Raw genomic sequence first — 15,348 nt, forward strand, 5'->3', positions numbered from 1 at the left:
TGTGGCTTTGAGGAGATACACACGAGTCTACACTGCAGCAGACTTGTTACCCAGAGTGCCGCACGGAAACCTAGAGTGCCGCACGATGACCCAGAGTTCATCTCCCTGAGTGCAGGTGACCCAGAGTTCCAAAAATGATTCTCTGGGTTTGGACCATAAATCCAGACTCTCTATACTGAACTTAAGTGTTTCCCGAGCCAACACCCAAGAATCCCCACAGTTCCCCAAGATTCCTCAGAATTCCCAGGATTTCAGAAGATGACCCTGAGTGTCATCTGGTTTTCAGGGATTCGAGTCAGTTCGAAGTCAGTCTGCAATCAAAGTGATGCGTGACCTTGAAGAACCGTTGTGGATGCGCAGACTGGATACTTTCGAGGAGTCGAGAGGGAGTCCTGCACCATACTAAACCAAGTCTAAGGACCCACAATTGGCACTTCCGACGCCGTGCGACAATGGATTCGCAAGCCGATCGCAAGTTTGGACCGCTGAACCCAAGGTATACTCAAGACAAGACATTTGACCCCAAACATAGTAAACAGAAGATATTTGCCCGAAGAAGAGAGAGAGAAAGAGAGAGAAGTAGCTGATAAAAACCAAACAGAGTTCCTTTTACCCTGTACTGCGCAAGTGACTTCGGCCAAGCCTGCCGACGGAAATCCGGAGGACCCGAGACTACGACCGCGGGACGCTAAGGGCACATCAACGGCGAAGGACAGCCGTCTGTGTGGGCTCCATCAAACTCAAGTCCAGTTAGGTGGTGACCAGCGACGGCCTTGAGCTTCCTGGGGTGATCCATCTATTCCATATCCTAGTTGGGTCACTTGCTGTGCTCGTGGTAGCCCATTTCATATTATTCCAGAGGGTATTCTGGGGTGCTAGGTAGTGTGTGAAGGGAAGGTAACTGATAGTGATTGTATTTTCCTCCTTTATTGGAGGTGGTGCGCGTTTGTGTGAGTCTCAGGGGAGCTAGACCCCTGAATTTCAGACTCGAGTGAGCCTAGTGTGTATGTGACCCACCGTCCAAGGGTCCAAAAGAATAAGTGACGGCTAGTTGAAGTGTTTGTATACTCTGTATTTGTTGGTTTTATCGAGCTAGGAGGGCATTTGGCTAAGGTGTCTTCTGAGTTCCATGTCCCAGAGGTGACTGAAATCCTGGACCCTGAATTCGTGATATTCTGGGTTTCGGGGGATCTGATTCTCTGGGTTTGCCTTTTGGTGTGGAGGTGCGTTCTGAAGTAGACGTGCGCTCCCGCACTTCTTCGAGGCTACATTTTCAACCGGTGGAGTGCCGTTCCGTCGAAGACAAACGAGCCGACAGGGATTACACAAGGTACCCACGCCAACCAAGGAGTGTGATTCTCAGGGTTTAAAGCTTTGCGGCTGCGAATCTCTGGGTCTATCTTCTTGCTGTTGACGCTCAAGTCGATTCTCTGGGTCTACCCCTGGGGAACAGTATTGGGCTGCGCTATACGAACCCCCCTGGGCGACAAAGGTATCCTCGGCCTCGCCTCAGCTGGTGCGCGTGCCCGGATTCGATTGTCGAGGATTTCACCGGAATCAAGTGTTGAAGAAGTGTTGAGTGCCCGTCAACTTCAAGCTACCAAGATGCCTGGAGAACGAGGGGCGAAGAAGAGTGGACGCGGTGACGGAGGACGCGATGAGGCGTCACGTCAGTTGCGTCGTGTTCAAGGTATGGAGCCTGAGGAGCACAAGGACCTGGAAACAGTCGTCCGCGACGCTCGGAAGGTGAAGAAGGCTGCTCGCGAGAGCGAGGCAGTGCAAGGTGGGGACGTCGAGGCGTCTGCAGTCCAAGGTCAGCTTGCTGCTGGATCGCAAACTCAGGAGGAAGAAGTTTCCCCTGGGTTCCAAGGTTCGACGGAGGTGAATTCTGGGTCGCGGATTCCTGAAGTCCCAGAAGACCACACACACGAGGGTGGTGCTCAGGCGTCTGAGGGAGGCGCCAATGCGGTTGAGCCCCCGGAGGTGATTGACTTGGTCTCATCTTCGGACGAGTCTGTTGTGGAAGTGAAGTCGGAGCACGTGCGAGCGAAGGAGAAGGCGAAGACTCAGAGTTCCAAGGTGGATTCTGGGTTCGCACCACCTGAACCCAGAGTTTCAGCGCCAAGTTCGCAAGGGGCACCCAGGAAGACGCCTGAAAGCGGCACCCAGGAAGACGCCTGAAAGCGACATCCGGGAAGCTGCTGCGCCTGCTCCGGAATCGGGAGCAGCGACGTTGGACGCCGGGAGTATGGTGCTGTACGTTCGACGTGAAGTTCGACGCTGGGAAGAGGTGAATCCTGGGAAGGTGACGCCGCCAAGTGTCGTTTATGAGTGGCCGACTCCGAAACCGGATGCCAACTCGTACTTCGCGGCCGCGTACGCAACGGGACATGGCGTTTGTCTCTGGAGGATCAAGATGAAGCCTGGATCTCTGAGTTTCACCTCGCCCGGTGGGGCGTCGGAACTGCTCAGGATCTCATGGCGACTACGATTCCCCAGAGTATCATGACCACCCGCGAGTGCGTCGCCATTCTGCAGACTCTGTTTTTCGAAGCCGGATTTGAGTTTGCCAATTTGATCCCTAGCTGGTCTTCGACGCGTGCTTCCAGGATTCCAGAAAGTCTGGTGCGCTCTGTCATGGAGGAAACCCAGAATTTCATCGCCGTGGAACTGGTCGAGTGGAGATTGGTGATAGCTGGTGTGCCTTTCAAAGTAAACTCTGAAGATCACGCCGCACCAAGCGCCCAAGAGCAAGCACCAAGACTGGACTACCACAAGGAAGATGGAGACGGTGATCTATTGATGACGGACTACGATGCGGATCAACTGGGCCGACAGTTTGTCCTGAGATTCAGAGTCACTGGACTCAGGATTTCACGAGCCCACGAGGGCCGAGTGATGGTGAGCCACGATCCAAGCGTACTCAGCATGGACCGCCTCGGCCACAAGTTCCGTCAACGCCATCCGCGCTGTCTACACCGTCGCTGTCCCCTCTTTCAGCGTACAAGTCTTCGACTGGTCCCTCGCTTCAGAATTCCACTCCCCTGAATTCCATGTCCAATGGACGTGATTCTCTGGAGGCGGAAGTCAAGGACGCTACCCCAGGCGCGGTGCCAAGTGTCATCGGTACCTCGCGCGCTTCGGATGAGAGTACTGCCTCGGGCGTTCAAACGTTTTATGGTAGCTCTTCGTCTTCGTCGTTGATGTCGCTTGGCCATCGAGTTGGAGCTCTAGCGCTTGTGGCCCAGAGTACCGGTGGCTTTGCAGCTGCCGGTGATCTTGGATTTCAGGTCACCCTGACAGTCATCCCGTCGCGTATTGTGTCAGTCGACCAAGATGACGTTGAGATGGCATCGTCGGTGCACTCCGACGCAGAGATCGCACCCAGGAAGGCCGGTCTCCCCAGGATTTCAGCCACGACTTCCGAGCCGAAACTCAGTGTTTCTGCCCGATTGCTGGATTTGGTGGTCCAAGGGATGTCAGCGCCGATGAGCGGAGTCAACACCAGAGCTCTAAGAGCGAGGTGCGCTCTCGACGCTTGACGAAATCCAGAAAATCATCTGCGTCCAGCCGCTCGAGTGGATCCAGGAATCTTGGGTCAGTTCCGTGTCCGCGAGGTCTGGGCCCGACCAAATCGAGCTGAACGTCTTGCGACAACAGCAGGAGTGGCAGGCCCGCATGGAACAGGAGCAACGCGAGTTTCTCGCCAGAGAACGCCTGGATGCCTTGGAGCGCGAGCGCCTCAGGGAACACGTGACCTGGACACGCGTCGCCAGATCCAGGAACTTACGGATCGCTTGGTCCACGCTGAGATCGCCCGAGGAGAAGCGGAACGGCGTGCGCAGGACTTGGAGGCTCGCCAGACCCAGAGTTCCACTGAAACTCAGGGGATGACCCAGAGTATCACGGAAGCTAGCGTGAGCGCCTGGATGCCGCCTACGCCAAGCGCTGGCAACAGCACGAAGCCGAAGCCGACTCGGAGCGCGCGCGCTGGGTTTCCGAGACGTACGCCGGTTGGAAGGAACAAATGTCAACTATGGATCAGAAGGTCCAAGAACTTGAGGCGGAGAAAGAGCGAGAGCGGGAGTCTTCCGAGAATATCCAGCGTTTCCACGCCGGCCAAGTGCGCGACCTTCGTGCAACATTGGCCCAAGTTCAAGCGCGTCGCGCAACCGTCGCCCCTGATTTGGCAACAAATGTGAGGTCGTCAGTGGCTCAGAACCCTGAAGTTGCAACCCGACCCAAGAATCCAGTGGCGTAATCAACGGAAACGCATGTGTCACAGGCCAGAGACGGGAGACAGCTGATTCGAAGAACACTTCCGAAGTCACCGCCTCCCAGCTAAGAGCGACCCTCGCGCAGACTTCCGCCGACACTTCCGGCAGAATCGCGCGCGTCAAGCGGGGACATGGCGCTACGGAGACCAAGGTGACGCAGGATGTCAAGTTCGAGCCTGTGTCTCTGGGGAAGACGTCGGATCCCAGGAGAACAGCGACCTCTAAGGCCTCGCAGGACTCTAAAACAGACTCCAAGCGCTCTGCACCCAAGAAACACCAGCAGAAGAAGAAGAAGCGTCAGGATGTCAATCCACCCTCGGACTCAGACCCAAGCTCCGATTCCAGCAATGATGACTCGTCCTCTGAGAGTTCGAATGACAGTTCGGACGGGAACCCTGGGGTTAACCTGACGACGGCCTCTACGGCTCAAGCTGGTACTACGCTCCTGACGTTCAGGCCGTACATCAACTCGAATACTCTGGGTGAGTTCGATACTAAGGCGTCACTCAGGGAACGCGTGCATTGGTGGGAGCGTTTTGCGAACATGACGGCTCAGGGAGGTTGGTCTACGAATATGCGAATTCAGGAACTCAAGTTGAAACTCTCGGGAGCTGCGCGTGACTGGTTCAACCAGTTGCCCAAACACACTCAGCGTGACTGGAAGGAGTTGGCGTCTACATTCAGGAAGAAGTAATGGAAAGCGCGCTCGTCGTACTCTGAACGTTACTTCACGATGGAGATGAAGAACTCAGAGAGCGCCCTGGATTTCTTTTATCGTCTGAATTCCGCCGCTGGCAAGGCTGACATTGACTTTCGCAAGTCTTCGAAGCGCCTGGAGAAACATATCCGGAGGTTCATCACGAAACTCAGGGACACGCGCCTCAAGACGTCGCTGCAGGGCCAGAGATTCAGGAGTATCGCTATCTAGAGTACGCTCTGGAACAGGACGAAGATGTCTGGAGCCGCAGCGACCATGATGCTCCGCCACCCAGAGTTCGTGACTTTCGTGCCGACAACATTCCTCAGGGACGTTTCAAGCCGAAGCGACAAGGACGTGCGTATGTGACTAGGGGCGATGTCTCTGACTCTGAGTCAGACGAAGACCCTGAAATTCACGCGCGTTTCCAGGAAATCACGGACGAACCCAGAGTTTCAGCCCGAAGTGTGAGCGCGAATTCAGGGTCAACTCGTGAGATCTCTGGAGAAGAAGCTTCTACGCCTAGCGCTGGGAGTCTGGCGAGTATGATGGGTGCCGAGTGGACTCAGACGCTGACGAACGAGGTCTATCGCGTGATGGATAACATGGGATGGCGTCCACCGAACGCCCAACCAGGACCGAACGCGAACTCTGGATTCCGTTCCCCTCGCCGCGAAAACCCGAATTGGGACAAGTTCTGCGAGAAGTGCGGCAAGTGGGGGCACCCAGAGGAAAACTGCTGGAAAGAAGTGAAGTGTGATCGCTGCCTGGAAGTGGGTCATCCGACTCACTTGTGTCGCGCGCAACCGTGCGAGAACTGTGGCAAACGGCATCTCGGGAAACCGTGTGAAGACTGGAAGACACTGGAAGCTGTGAAGAAACTCGCCCGCCAAGGTGCACTGAAGGACATGCCGAGCCAAATCCTGGATAAACTCCTGGATGGCGAAGCAAACTCTGGGAGGCCGTCAAACCAATAAGCCCGCTGGGTGGGGACCCAGTACGCGCCGGGCTGAAGAAGGCCCCAGAGTTATGTGTTCTAGTGTATGTAGGCCCGGAGCTGAGAACAAGAACCCAAGATAACCAACAATGCATGACTACTTTGACTCAGGATTTCATGACTTCCCCTGAAAATCAGCATCCTGAACAAGCGAACTCTGGGTCGGTGAATTCTGAAGAATTGTGGAGTACAAGCTGAACCCTGGAGAGCGCTACGGATGGTGGGAAAACAATGATCCTGACCCAAAGAAACGTGATGTGGCGATGGTGCATGGCGCTGTGAACGACTGCCGGACGAGAGTTCTCCTGGATACCGGTGCGACTGTGAATATTGTGAGCTTCGACTTAGCGCGTAAGCTCGGACTCACACTCAAGTCGCACAAGCAAACCAAGGTGTCTGGCATGGGAGGCGTTCCGACGTACATCGGTGCCAGTGCTCAGGTGAAGATTACTCTCGGTTCGAGGGTGATATATCTCCTGGATATCTGGATTGCTAACATCGGCGAAGGGATCGAAGTTCTTCTGGGTATGAGTTTCATGTTTGCAGCTAGAGTGAGGATCAGTGTTCGCGAAGGTCTCGTGACACTTCCGGATGAAGAGGCGATCATGATGTGTGGATGGACTCCATAGGATCGCCTGGGTGTCGACATGCCTGTGGAAACCACAGGTAGTTGGTACCTGGCCCCTGGGGAATCCAAGGTGGTGAAGATCTCGTATGGACCGACGAACCCACAGCGTGAGGTTGTGTGGGCAGGACGAGGTGACCGCTGGGTAACGCACCTGATTTACGCTGCGAGATCCTGGCCGGTCGCCGTGAAGGTGGTCAACATCTCGGACAAGGACGTCTGGATTCACAACAGAACGCCAGTCGCCCGAATTGTGGAGTACGGCTTCTTCCCACGTGCTGGACGCTTTGTGGGCCCTGGTTCGTTTGCGTATCGGGAGTGGCAGACGCTTATTCTGGAGAGTGTTCAGTCGCGTGAGGGCAGACTTCGGGCGGAACGCCTGGCTGCGCTTGAGCCATCCTGTGTCGAGACCCCAGAGTATCAGTGGCCTACGAAGATTCTGCCGCGACCTGCAAAGGGCCCCGACATGGCACTGCTTGCCTCGATTCTCAGGAAACCGAAGCCTCGTCGCGTGCGCTTCGCTGAAGACGCTGCAACTCAGACTGAAGGAGTGCCTCCTGAAGACCCTCCTGAACTCCGAGACGTTGCTGTTGATACGAGTGACTTGGGTGACGTTCTGAAGGAGGCGGTGACCGATGTTGCCTCGCAGACTGTCGGAACCCCAGAGGGCATGAGTCCTGAAGGTGATACGGCCGCTGAAACCCTGAGTTTACAGGTTGAAGTTGGCAGTGATTATCAGGGTCAGTGGTGCGACGAAGGTGATTCTCTGGGATTCGATGTGGATGACGACGATTCTCAGGGTGCTGTTGAAGATTACTGGGATCCCGATCTCAGGGACGCCGGGAACTCCGTTGGAGAAGCTGAAGCAGGAATATGAGCGCTGCATGCGGCTTTCGACAGAGGACCTCGGCTACGAGCCTGCGGTCTACATACGTGAAGGAAGTGAGTTGCTCTCTTAGTTGCGTGACCAGTTGGTTATGCTTCCTGAGATGCGTGACTTGACCCCTGAGGGCAAGATCGAGGAGGCAGATGTTGGAGTCCCTGGGAAAACGACGCCCGAGATGGAAGACCAAGTGAGGCAATTCTGGAATATCATCGGAAGATCTTCTTGGGAGACGGCAATGCAGCTCCCCCGCCTGCCCGTGGAGTGGTTTGTGACCTGGATGTAGGCGACGCTAAACCTGTTGCCCAGCGTCCAAGGTCCATTGCACCACACCTGTGGACTAAGGTGTATGAACTTCTGAAGAAGCTTCTGGAGAACGGGCTGATCGAGACTTCTACGTCCCCCTGGGCATCTCCAATCGTGATCGTCCTCAAGAAGAATGGCGTCGACATCCGGATGTGCATCGACTATCGCGTGGTGAATGGCTTTATCAAGCTCTCACACTATCCGCTGCCGCTTATTGATGATCTTTTGATTGGTTTTGAGTCGGCGATGTGGTTTATGAGCTTGGACATGGCGAGTGGTTTCTGGGCTATCAAGATGACCGAGAGAGCCAAGTTGATCTCTGCGTTCGTCTGTCCCTCTGGGCACTACCAGCGGGTCAGAATGCCGTTTGGCCTCAAGAACGCGCCGCTGATCTACCAGGCAGTTCTCAATAACTGTCTGTGGGGATTTCTGCGGCTTTCCCCTGAGGAAGAAGCTGAGGTCGACCAAGATGTCTTGGAATTTTTGGGGTTGAACTCTGGGGAACCCAGAGTTTCAGGTGAAAATGCACCGCGACTTTCAGTGTTGACGGATGAGATGACTGTTTTTCAGCGTAACATCCCGGCTCCCTCTCAGATGGGCCCTGTCCTGGGTCGAAGCTCGTATATCGACGACATCGCCCACGGTGCGCCTACGTGGGAGCAGCTGTGCCAGGATCTGAACGCGCTGCTCTTCCGACTACGTTTCTGGAATATCTCTGTGAGTCTTCCCAAGAGCGAATTCGGGAAGTTGTCCATTCCGTACCTCTCTCACGAGATTAGTACTGAGGGCATCCGAGCGACCCCTAAAATCGCGAAGGGGGTCCAAGACTTGCCGTTCCCGACGACACTGAAAGGCGTCCAGAGTTTCATGGGGAGTCTGAATTACTACAACAAGTTCATTGAAGATCTGCCCGTGATCGCGGCCGTCCTGTACGAGCTGACTGAGGAACAAGTGAAATCCAGGAGAGACCTGTCGAGAGCCCAGGAAGCCTTTGAAATCCTGAAGCACAAGATTGTTTCGACTCCGTTACTCAGACATCCTGATCGTTCAAGGCCCTTCGTGATTATTCCCCACGCGAACCCGTGGGCAGCATCCGCTGTGTTGGGTCAGGAGTACGACGGGATTGTGCACCCGGTTCGATTCACAGGTCGCGTCCTGAATGACGCTGAGCTGCGGTATCACATTGCGGAAAAGGAGGTGATTGCTATCCTGAGAGTCATGGAGGTGTTTCGCACTTTGGTTGAAGCATTACGCTCACGAAGATTTTCAGGGTGGGCACCAGGGGATCACGAGGACGTACGAGAAGCTGCGCTCTGAGTTCTACTGGCACGACATGTACGCTGATGTTGAAGTTTTCGTCAAAGAGTGTGTGGATTGCGCCAGCGGCAAGGGGCGCCCTCAGAATCCAGGGCCTTCCCCTGGGAACATCGAACCGAGGCGCCCTTTTGAAGTTGTGTCTATGGATTTCGCGACACACTTGCCTAAGTCGGACCGTGGGAACACGTTCCTGCTGCTTTTTCAGGATGCGTTCTCAGGATTCGTCATGTGTAAACCCATGAGTTCCACCACGGCGCAAGATGTCGCTGAAGTGTACGAAGAGCAGGTCTTCAGGAGATTCGGTGCGAGCTCGATGCTGAGGCACGACCAAGACCCAAGGTTCATGACTGAGGTGTTCACGCGCTTCCGTGAACTTTTGGGTAGCAAGCAGCGAGCCACTCTGGCGTATCGCCCCCAGGCGAACGGACAACAGGAGCGGTCGGTGCAGACTGTCGTGCGCAGCATTCGAGCGTACATTGCTGAGGCGGACCAGAGTGACTGGGACGACCATGCTGAGCGCCTGATGTTTGCCCTGAATACATCGTTCGATGCCACTCGCCTGGGCACTCCGTTTTATCTGGTGCACGGCTGGGACACACACGGCACGGTGTCTGCAATGTTAGGACCCAGGCCCTCGAGTATCCAGGAGCGCACTGCGTACGAGTGGCGCAGGAAGCTACAGCGTGACTATAGTTATGCACAAGCTTGCGCAGAGGATCTTCAGAAGAAGGCCAAGCGCGCGCGCTCTGCCGAACAAACCAGGAAGTGGAGAGAGCTGTCCGAACGACTGATGGCAGGATTCGCAGCCGGTGATGCTGTGTGGCTGTATATACCCAAAGTGCAGCCCAGGCTGAGCCGCAAACTGGCTCACATGTGGCATGGCCCCTTCAGAATTCAGGAAATCCATGACAACTTCCGCGTGAAACTCAGGGTCGAGAACACAGGATATCGCGTGAATCCCTGGGTACACGTGAGCCGTTTGAAACCCAGAGCACTATTCCCGAAGCGGCCCACTGTGGAGATCGACGTGGACGAGGATGATGACTTTGATGCGGCGCTGTTGCCTGAAGACAGTTGGGAGCCCGACGCTGCGAACGATGAGTACGAAGTTGAGCGAATCCTGGATTTGCGATGGATTAAGCGGGCTCGGACAGCGAGACGAATTCGTGAGTACCTTGTGAAGTGGAAGGGGTATGATGAGACCGAGTGGCTGCCTGTGTCGAAGCTCAACTGTGGTGCCCTGCTCTACGAATTCAATCAAGGCGCAAGAGCGCGGGCCCGTTTCCAGGCCATGCAGGCTGGAGATGATCACCCAGGAGTCTAGCACTATGGGGTGGCAATGACCCAGAGTTACACGTGATATTCAGGGGAAACTCTGGGTGACACTGTGAAACTCTGGGGAAAATCGACAGAATGTGTGAATATTGGAGACGGAAAACGTGAATGTGATTTGACTTGATTTGATTATGGAGAAGGTGATGCTGCTGAGGCGTTGGCAGTGTGTGAGAAGGAAGGTGAAGGCGAACGACGTGGACATAGGACACCGATCCCAGCGTCGGCGCCACAGACTTCCTTCAACCCCTGAAGATCCTCGTCGGAGAGCTCCTCAAAGCCGACCAACGTGGTCGCGCCGCCGTAGCCTTCCATGGCGAACGCGCCCGCGCGAATGTCGTTCACGATCCCTGGGATCCCCACGAGATACGCGTTGGTCTTGAGATTCGGCGGAGCCGGCAGTTTCCAGTGCGGGGGGGCGTTCAGGGGCCAGGAATTCAGGGGGATCGACCTCCTCCTGCCGAAGCATGCCTGCGAAAATGAGTCCCCTGACTTCCTCTAGCGTCGCGTGTCGTGGTAACTTGAACTCAGGGGCGCCCTCCATGTCCACGTCCGGAGCCACGCCGCCTGCGTCTGGAGCATTGGACTCTGAGTTCGCGTCACCAGTTTCCTGGGTTGCAGCGTCAGTCGAGGCGTTGCCATCGGCCTCGCGCATGTCCGCGTCGGAGGTCTTGCCGGTGGCGCTGGAGAAGGAGACGCGCTTGGTCACGCCCGTCTTTGTGCTGCCCGTCGAAGTGTCGCCGGACGCTGAGTTACCCGCCTGGCCGCTGCCGCCGCCTGCTGGTGCGGTGCTCGCAGGGGCGTCGCCGGTGCGCTGCTGTGTCGGAGGTGGCGCGCTGCCGGGGGGCACCGTGCCTTGAGCTGGCGCCGTCGCTTGCTTGCCGTCCGAAGTCGCGCTCTCCGCCATGTTGACGATCTGCGAAATGGCGATGTGGCCGCGCATTGCCCGTTGGAGTTTTTGCGTTTGAGAGGAGAACCTTGAAGATAGGTCCTGACCAACCGTTGGGGAGACAGGGTGCCGCCAAAGTGAGTGAAACCCTGGGAGTCGACAGAGTGCAACGGCCGTATCGAAGTCGACGGTGGATGGACCTGTGTGTTTTTGTGGCCTGGCCATGGTTCACCAGTTCGGAGCGATTTCCTCTTTGATGGACCGTGAAAGTTAATTTAAATCGTTAAGGCCCTGTGGCCGACCGTCTGGGCAGTGCCCAAGGCGGTGCTAGAGTAAATCAACCTGATTGGTCAATCCACTTCAAGTTGAAGTGAATTGACGTGCGTCATACAAACGTCAATGTAGTTGATAGAGATAATGCACCATGTGCATGTTTTTTCCTTGTCATGAGTGAAGTTTTTTCCTTGTCATGAGTGAAGGTGCCTAAGCTAGACTAATGCTTACGCCCTAGCCTTGCACTTGAACGGGGCGGGCCGACGACGTGCTCGTCACGTCTCGATCATTACAGTATCAGCAGTAACCTTCGACCAGGCGTCCTCACACCACATCAAAGCGGTAAGAACGTCAACCTTATAAGGCTCATCTACTCCTTCTCCTATTTGGTCGAGCGCATACAACATTTTCTCCAATAATACATACCTCTTGATACAGTGGATAATACCTTGGTTGGTAGGTCGAGGCTTTGCTCGCAAATGAGGAAGTGAACGCTTTTAAAGGAAATCAAAGTGGCGAAAGCGCGCCAATATTCAAATTACTGCTGAATACGACGTCACGAGATTAATTGATTTTTAGCTCAGTACCTTTGCTCATCACCATCTCGTCACCTCGTAAGCCCAGAATTATAAATTATACAAGGGTATTAGCTGTAGACCCGTCCGGTATTCACGCACATTACTGTATAGGTTTGTGTGATACACATGAGATGCTGTGCCACATTAAATTCGATTTACATATATGGGTTTGTGGACATAACCCTAGATCATGTGGCATACACCAGTCTCGAATTTGACACGCAATCATTTCGGCGATTTCTCCAAGAGCATAGATGAGCGTGAGGTGGTCAATGTCAGTTGGCAAATTGACCGCGGGTCCGCAACCCACCTACCCATGTCGGTCACCACAGAAATCCCAAGCGCTCCGACCACCGCCTTGGCCGTGACGCTCTGCGTGCTGGCACTCACGCCCAAGATCATGTCGGTACTTGCCAGTGCGCACTTCAAGCTCACCGCGGAGCGACCAAAGCTCGTGTTCAAGTCTACGCCCAAGAACGAGCGGTTGCTGGCCAACTGCGTGCACCTCGTCAAGAAGAAGTTCTACCCGCTGTGGTATCTGTTCAACGGCCACTTGCAGACGCTGCAGTTGTCCTGGGCAAATGAGATGGAGCCCACGCCCGCCATCGCCTACGAGCGCCAGTTGCTGGATATGCCCGACGGCGGAGTAGTGTCCTTGGATTGGGCGCTATTGCCGTCGACTACCACGAAGGATACCAAGGAATCGCTGGAGGAGCGCGTTGACAGCAACAAGAAGACCGTGCTGATTCTACCAGGTCTGACGGGTGGCAGCGGCGAACATTACATTCGCAGCGCCGTCGAGCGACTGAACGCCTTGGGCTGGCAGTGCGTGGTGTTAAACTCGCGAGGATGCCAGAACACTCCGCTCCGGACCCCGCGTTTGTTCTGCATCGCGTATACGGACGACTTGCGCTACGTGGCTCGATACCTCGCGGACAAGTACAACTTCGCCGACGAGGCTTTCGTCGGACTGGGGTTCTCCATGGGCTCGAACGTGCTGGTGAAGTATCTGGGCGAAGACGGGGATCAGGCGCGACTGACTGCAGCGATCTCAGTCGGGAACCCGTTCAACATGCCCAAGTGCTCGGAGAACATTGAGGGGCCGCTCTTCAACCGCCTGACGTACAGCCGCGTGCTGAGCGCAGGACTGCGCGACCTCTTCTTTAACCGCAGCAACGCACATGAGGTGTTCCGCGACTATCCGGGCATCGATGTGGAGGCGCTCAAGAAGGTCACGAAGGTGTCGGAGTTTGACGAGCTGTTCACGATCAAGCACTTCAACTATAAGAGCGTGGACGAGTTCTACCAGGACGGGTCGTGCGTCACGCGGCTGCCCAAGGTCACGGTGCCTCTGCTGTGCCTTAATGCCGAGGATGATCCCATCAGCGTGGCCACCTCGCTGCCAACGAAGGAGGAGGTCGAGGCTAACGAGAACATTATCCTTTGCACGACCAAGAGCGGCGGTCACCTCGCATTCTACGAGGGAAACTACGACGAAGGCGAAGAGGAGAACGTTAAGGCCCAGGAAACCAAGCCCAAGCTGCGCCCATGGTCCGTCAAAGTCATCGGTGAGTTTGCGGAGAGCGTTCTCCAGTGCAAGCAGGTGGAGAAAGCCCTATCGTAAGTATTTGGAGCTTATAGAGTGCTTCGAGGCGCACCGTTTCAAATCTAGTTTATATTGACCTACTACACGGTCGAGATGATGGAGGGCAAGGTACACGGTCACTATAGCATTGATTGATGAGGCTTCCAGTGGGGGACTCACGTGAAGTTTTACGTGTGCAATGCATAGATCCAGTGGCTCCGTGACTTGGGTCTCAGTCACGACAAGATCAACGTCGTCATTAAGCGCCACTCCAATAGGTAAACATTGACAGCTCGTTCGAATTGGTTACATCGATTGCGTTCAGTTTAAATGCAAGTTTTCTTCACACGGTTACGGTATCACGCCAGTGACTTTCGTCGAAAAACTCAGGGCATCTCCCCGCTACGATACCATAAACTCTCGATCAAAAGCCGACGTACCGATCTGAATAAATATGCTTTGACACAATAGCCTAAGAATAACTAGCTATAAAGACTCATGATATCTAGATACGCAAAAAGGGACTTGCTCAAGTGAAACGCAGTTCGTGTGTAAACGGCATGAAGTTGGAGCAAACCTGCTTCGATCGGGGAAATTAGTGTTTTGACGGTATGGTCCAGGTTGGAAACAAGTCTGCTTCGATCGGGGAGGTTCGTGCGCAGGTTTGGCAAAGTCGCCGAATCGGCAGAGCGTCGACAATGAAGTCAAGTGGTAGTGATTGATGCGCTTCTTGTCGGCGCGCGTCAATCGCTGCCGAGCCTGAACCACATCCGATGCGGTATCGCCTTCAGGCAGAACACAGTTGCGCGAGTTTGGGCGGCGATTCTGGACAAGCAAATCGGAAAGCCATACCAACTGCGTTAGACTCGAAACGTAAATTGGGAAGTAGTAGTTCCAACCATTTCGTGGGGTTCACGATATCTACCTATTGTAGATGGATAATTTCAAGATATCTAGAACTAATTCTATCTAGAATTTCAATAATAATAAAAAATAAAATAAACAGACTCCAACACAAATTGAATTATTTCAACCAAACGAGTTACTATACTACAACTACCGAACCAAGCTTCGGAAACAAATTCACAATCCGGCGCAAGACGAAGAAAAAAAAATCACGAAAAACCAGCTTCAAAAAGAAGAAAGCATTGCGTTCCGAGTGTAAATTCTACGCCACTGCGCCAAAGCAGAAACTTGGTCGATCCAATACACCAGGTGGCGCATGTTGTCGCGAGTTGGTGCAGTTCCCCTACCGAAGATATCTCAATGAAATCCTCGGCTGCATGCAGAACCTCCACCATGTACTAGCCAGCTCGAGGTTTGTCGGGTTCTTTGCTGCCGGTTGAATCCCATTCTTGCGAGAGATGTCCGCCATGTTCATTCCGCTCCGTCGAGCAAGAAATGCGACTTACTTGCAAGTTAAAAAAGGAAATATAAAAGTAGCAATATAGCTATGCAATAAATGTAGCTGTATTATTGTTTATTTGAAAATTATGGATATATCATCCACATCTTCTTTGTGCGACGCGCGGCCTTGCATCAAGGCAAAGCGCCAATTTAGGAGAGAGTGCTCAGTTTAAGAGAGACCT

General features: G+C 54.3%; 4 protein-coding genes across 4 annotated transcripts; 2 read left to right on the plus strand and 2 right to left on the minus strand.

The window, feature by feature from the left end:
- Positions 1-1,605: 1,605 nt before the first annotated feature.
- On the plus strand, positions 1,606-4,971 carry PHYSODRAFT_333076 (hypothetical protein; the record flags this gene model as incomplete). The annotated part of the gene is made up of 7 exons (XM_009530194.1): positions 1,606-2,090; positions 2,170-2,395; positions 2,473-2,953; positions 3,001-3,497; positions 3,553-3,837; positions 3,917-4,198; positions 4,291-4,971. 7 exons carry the CDS (start codon positions 1,606-1,608, stop codon positions 4,969-4,971), a joined length of 2,937 nt encoding a protein of 978 aa, XP_009528489.1.
- Positions 4,972-10,566: 5,595 nt separating this feature from the next.
- PHYSODRAFT_255177 (hypothetical protein) lies at positions 10,567-11,341 on the minus strand (the record flags this gene model as incomplete). Its single annotated transcript, XM_009530195.1, has 2 exons — positions 10,567-10,905; positions 10,928-11,341. The coding sequence occupies 2 exons, from the start codon at positions 11,339-11,341 to the stop codon at positions 10,567-10,569; spliced, it is 753 nt and encodes a 250-aa protein (XP_009528490.1).
- A 530-nt stretch (positions 11,342-11,871) lies between these two features.
- On the minus strand, positions 11,872-12,081 carry PHYSODRAFT_505471 (hypothetical protein; the record flags this gene model as incomplete). Its single annotated transcript, XM_009530196.1, has 1 exon — positions 11,872-12,081. A coding segment is annotated over one exon (210 nt), but the record flags the coding sequence as incomplete, so codon positions are not given.
- A 493-nt stretch (positions 12,082-12,574) lies between these two features.
- On the plus strand, positions 12,575-13,798 carry PHYSODRAFT_505187 (hypothetical protein; the record flags this gene model as incomplete). Its single annotated transcript, XM_009530197.1, has 1 exon — positions 12,575-13,798. One exon carries the CDS (start codon positions 12,575-12,577, stop codon positions 13,796-13,798), a length of 1,224 nt encoding a protein of 407 aa, XP_009528492.1.
- Between the last annotated feature and the right edge of the window lie 1,550 nt (positions 13,799-15,348).

This window comes from Phytophthora sojae (genome assembly GCF_000149755.1).
Source record: "Phytophthora sojae unplaced genomic scaffold PHYSOscaffold_5, whole genome shotgun sequence".
NCBI lineage: Eukaryota > Oomycota > Peronosporomycetes > Peronosporales > Peronosporaceae > Phytophthora > Phytophthora sojae.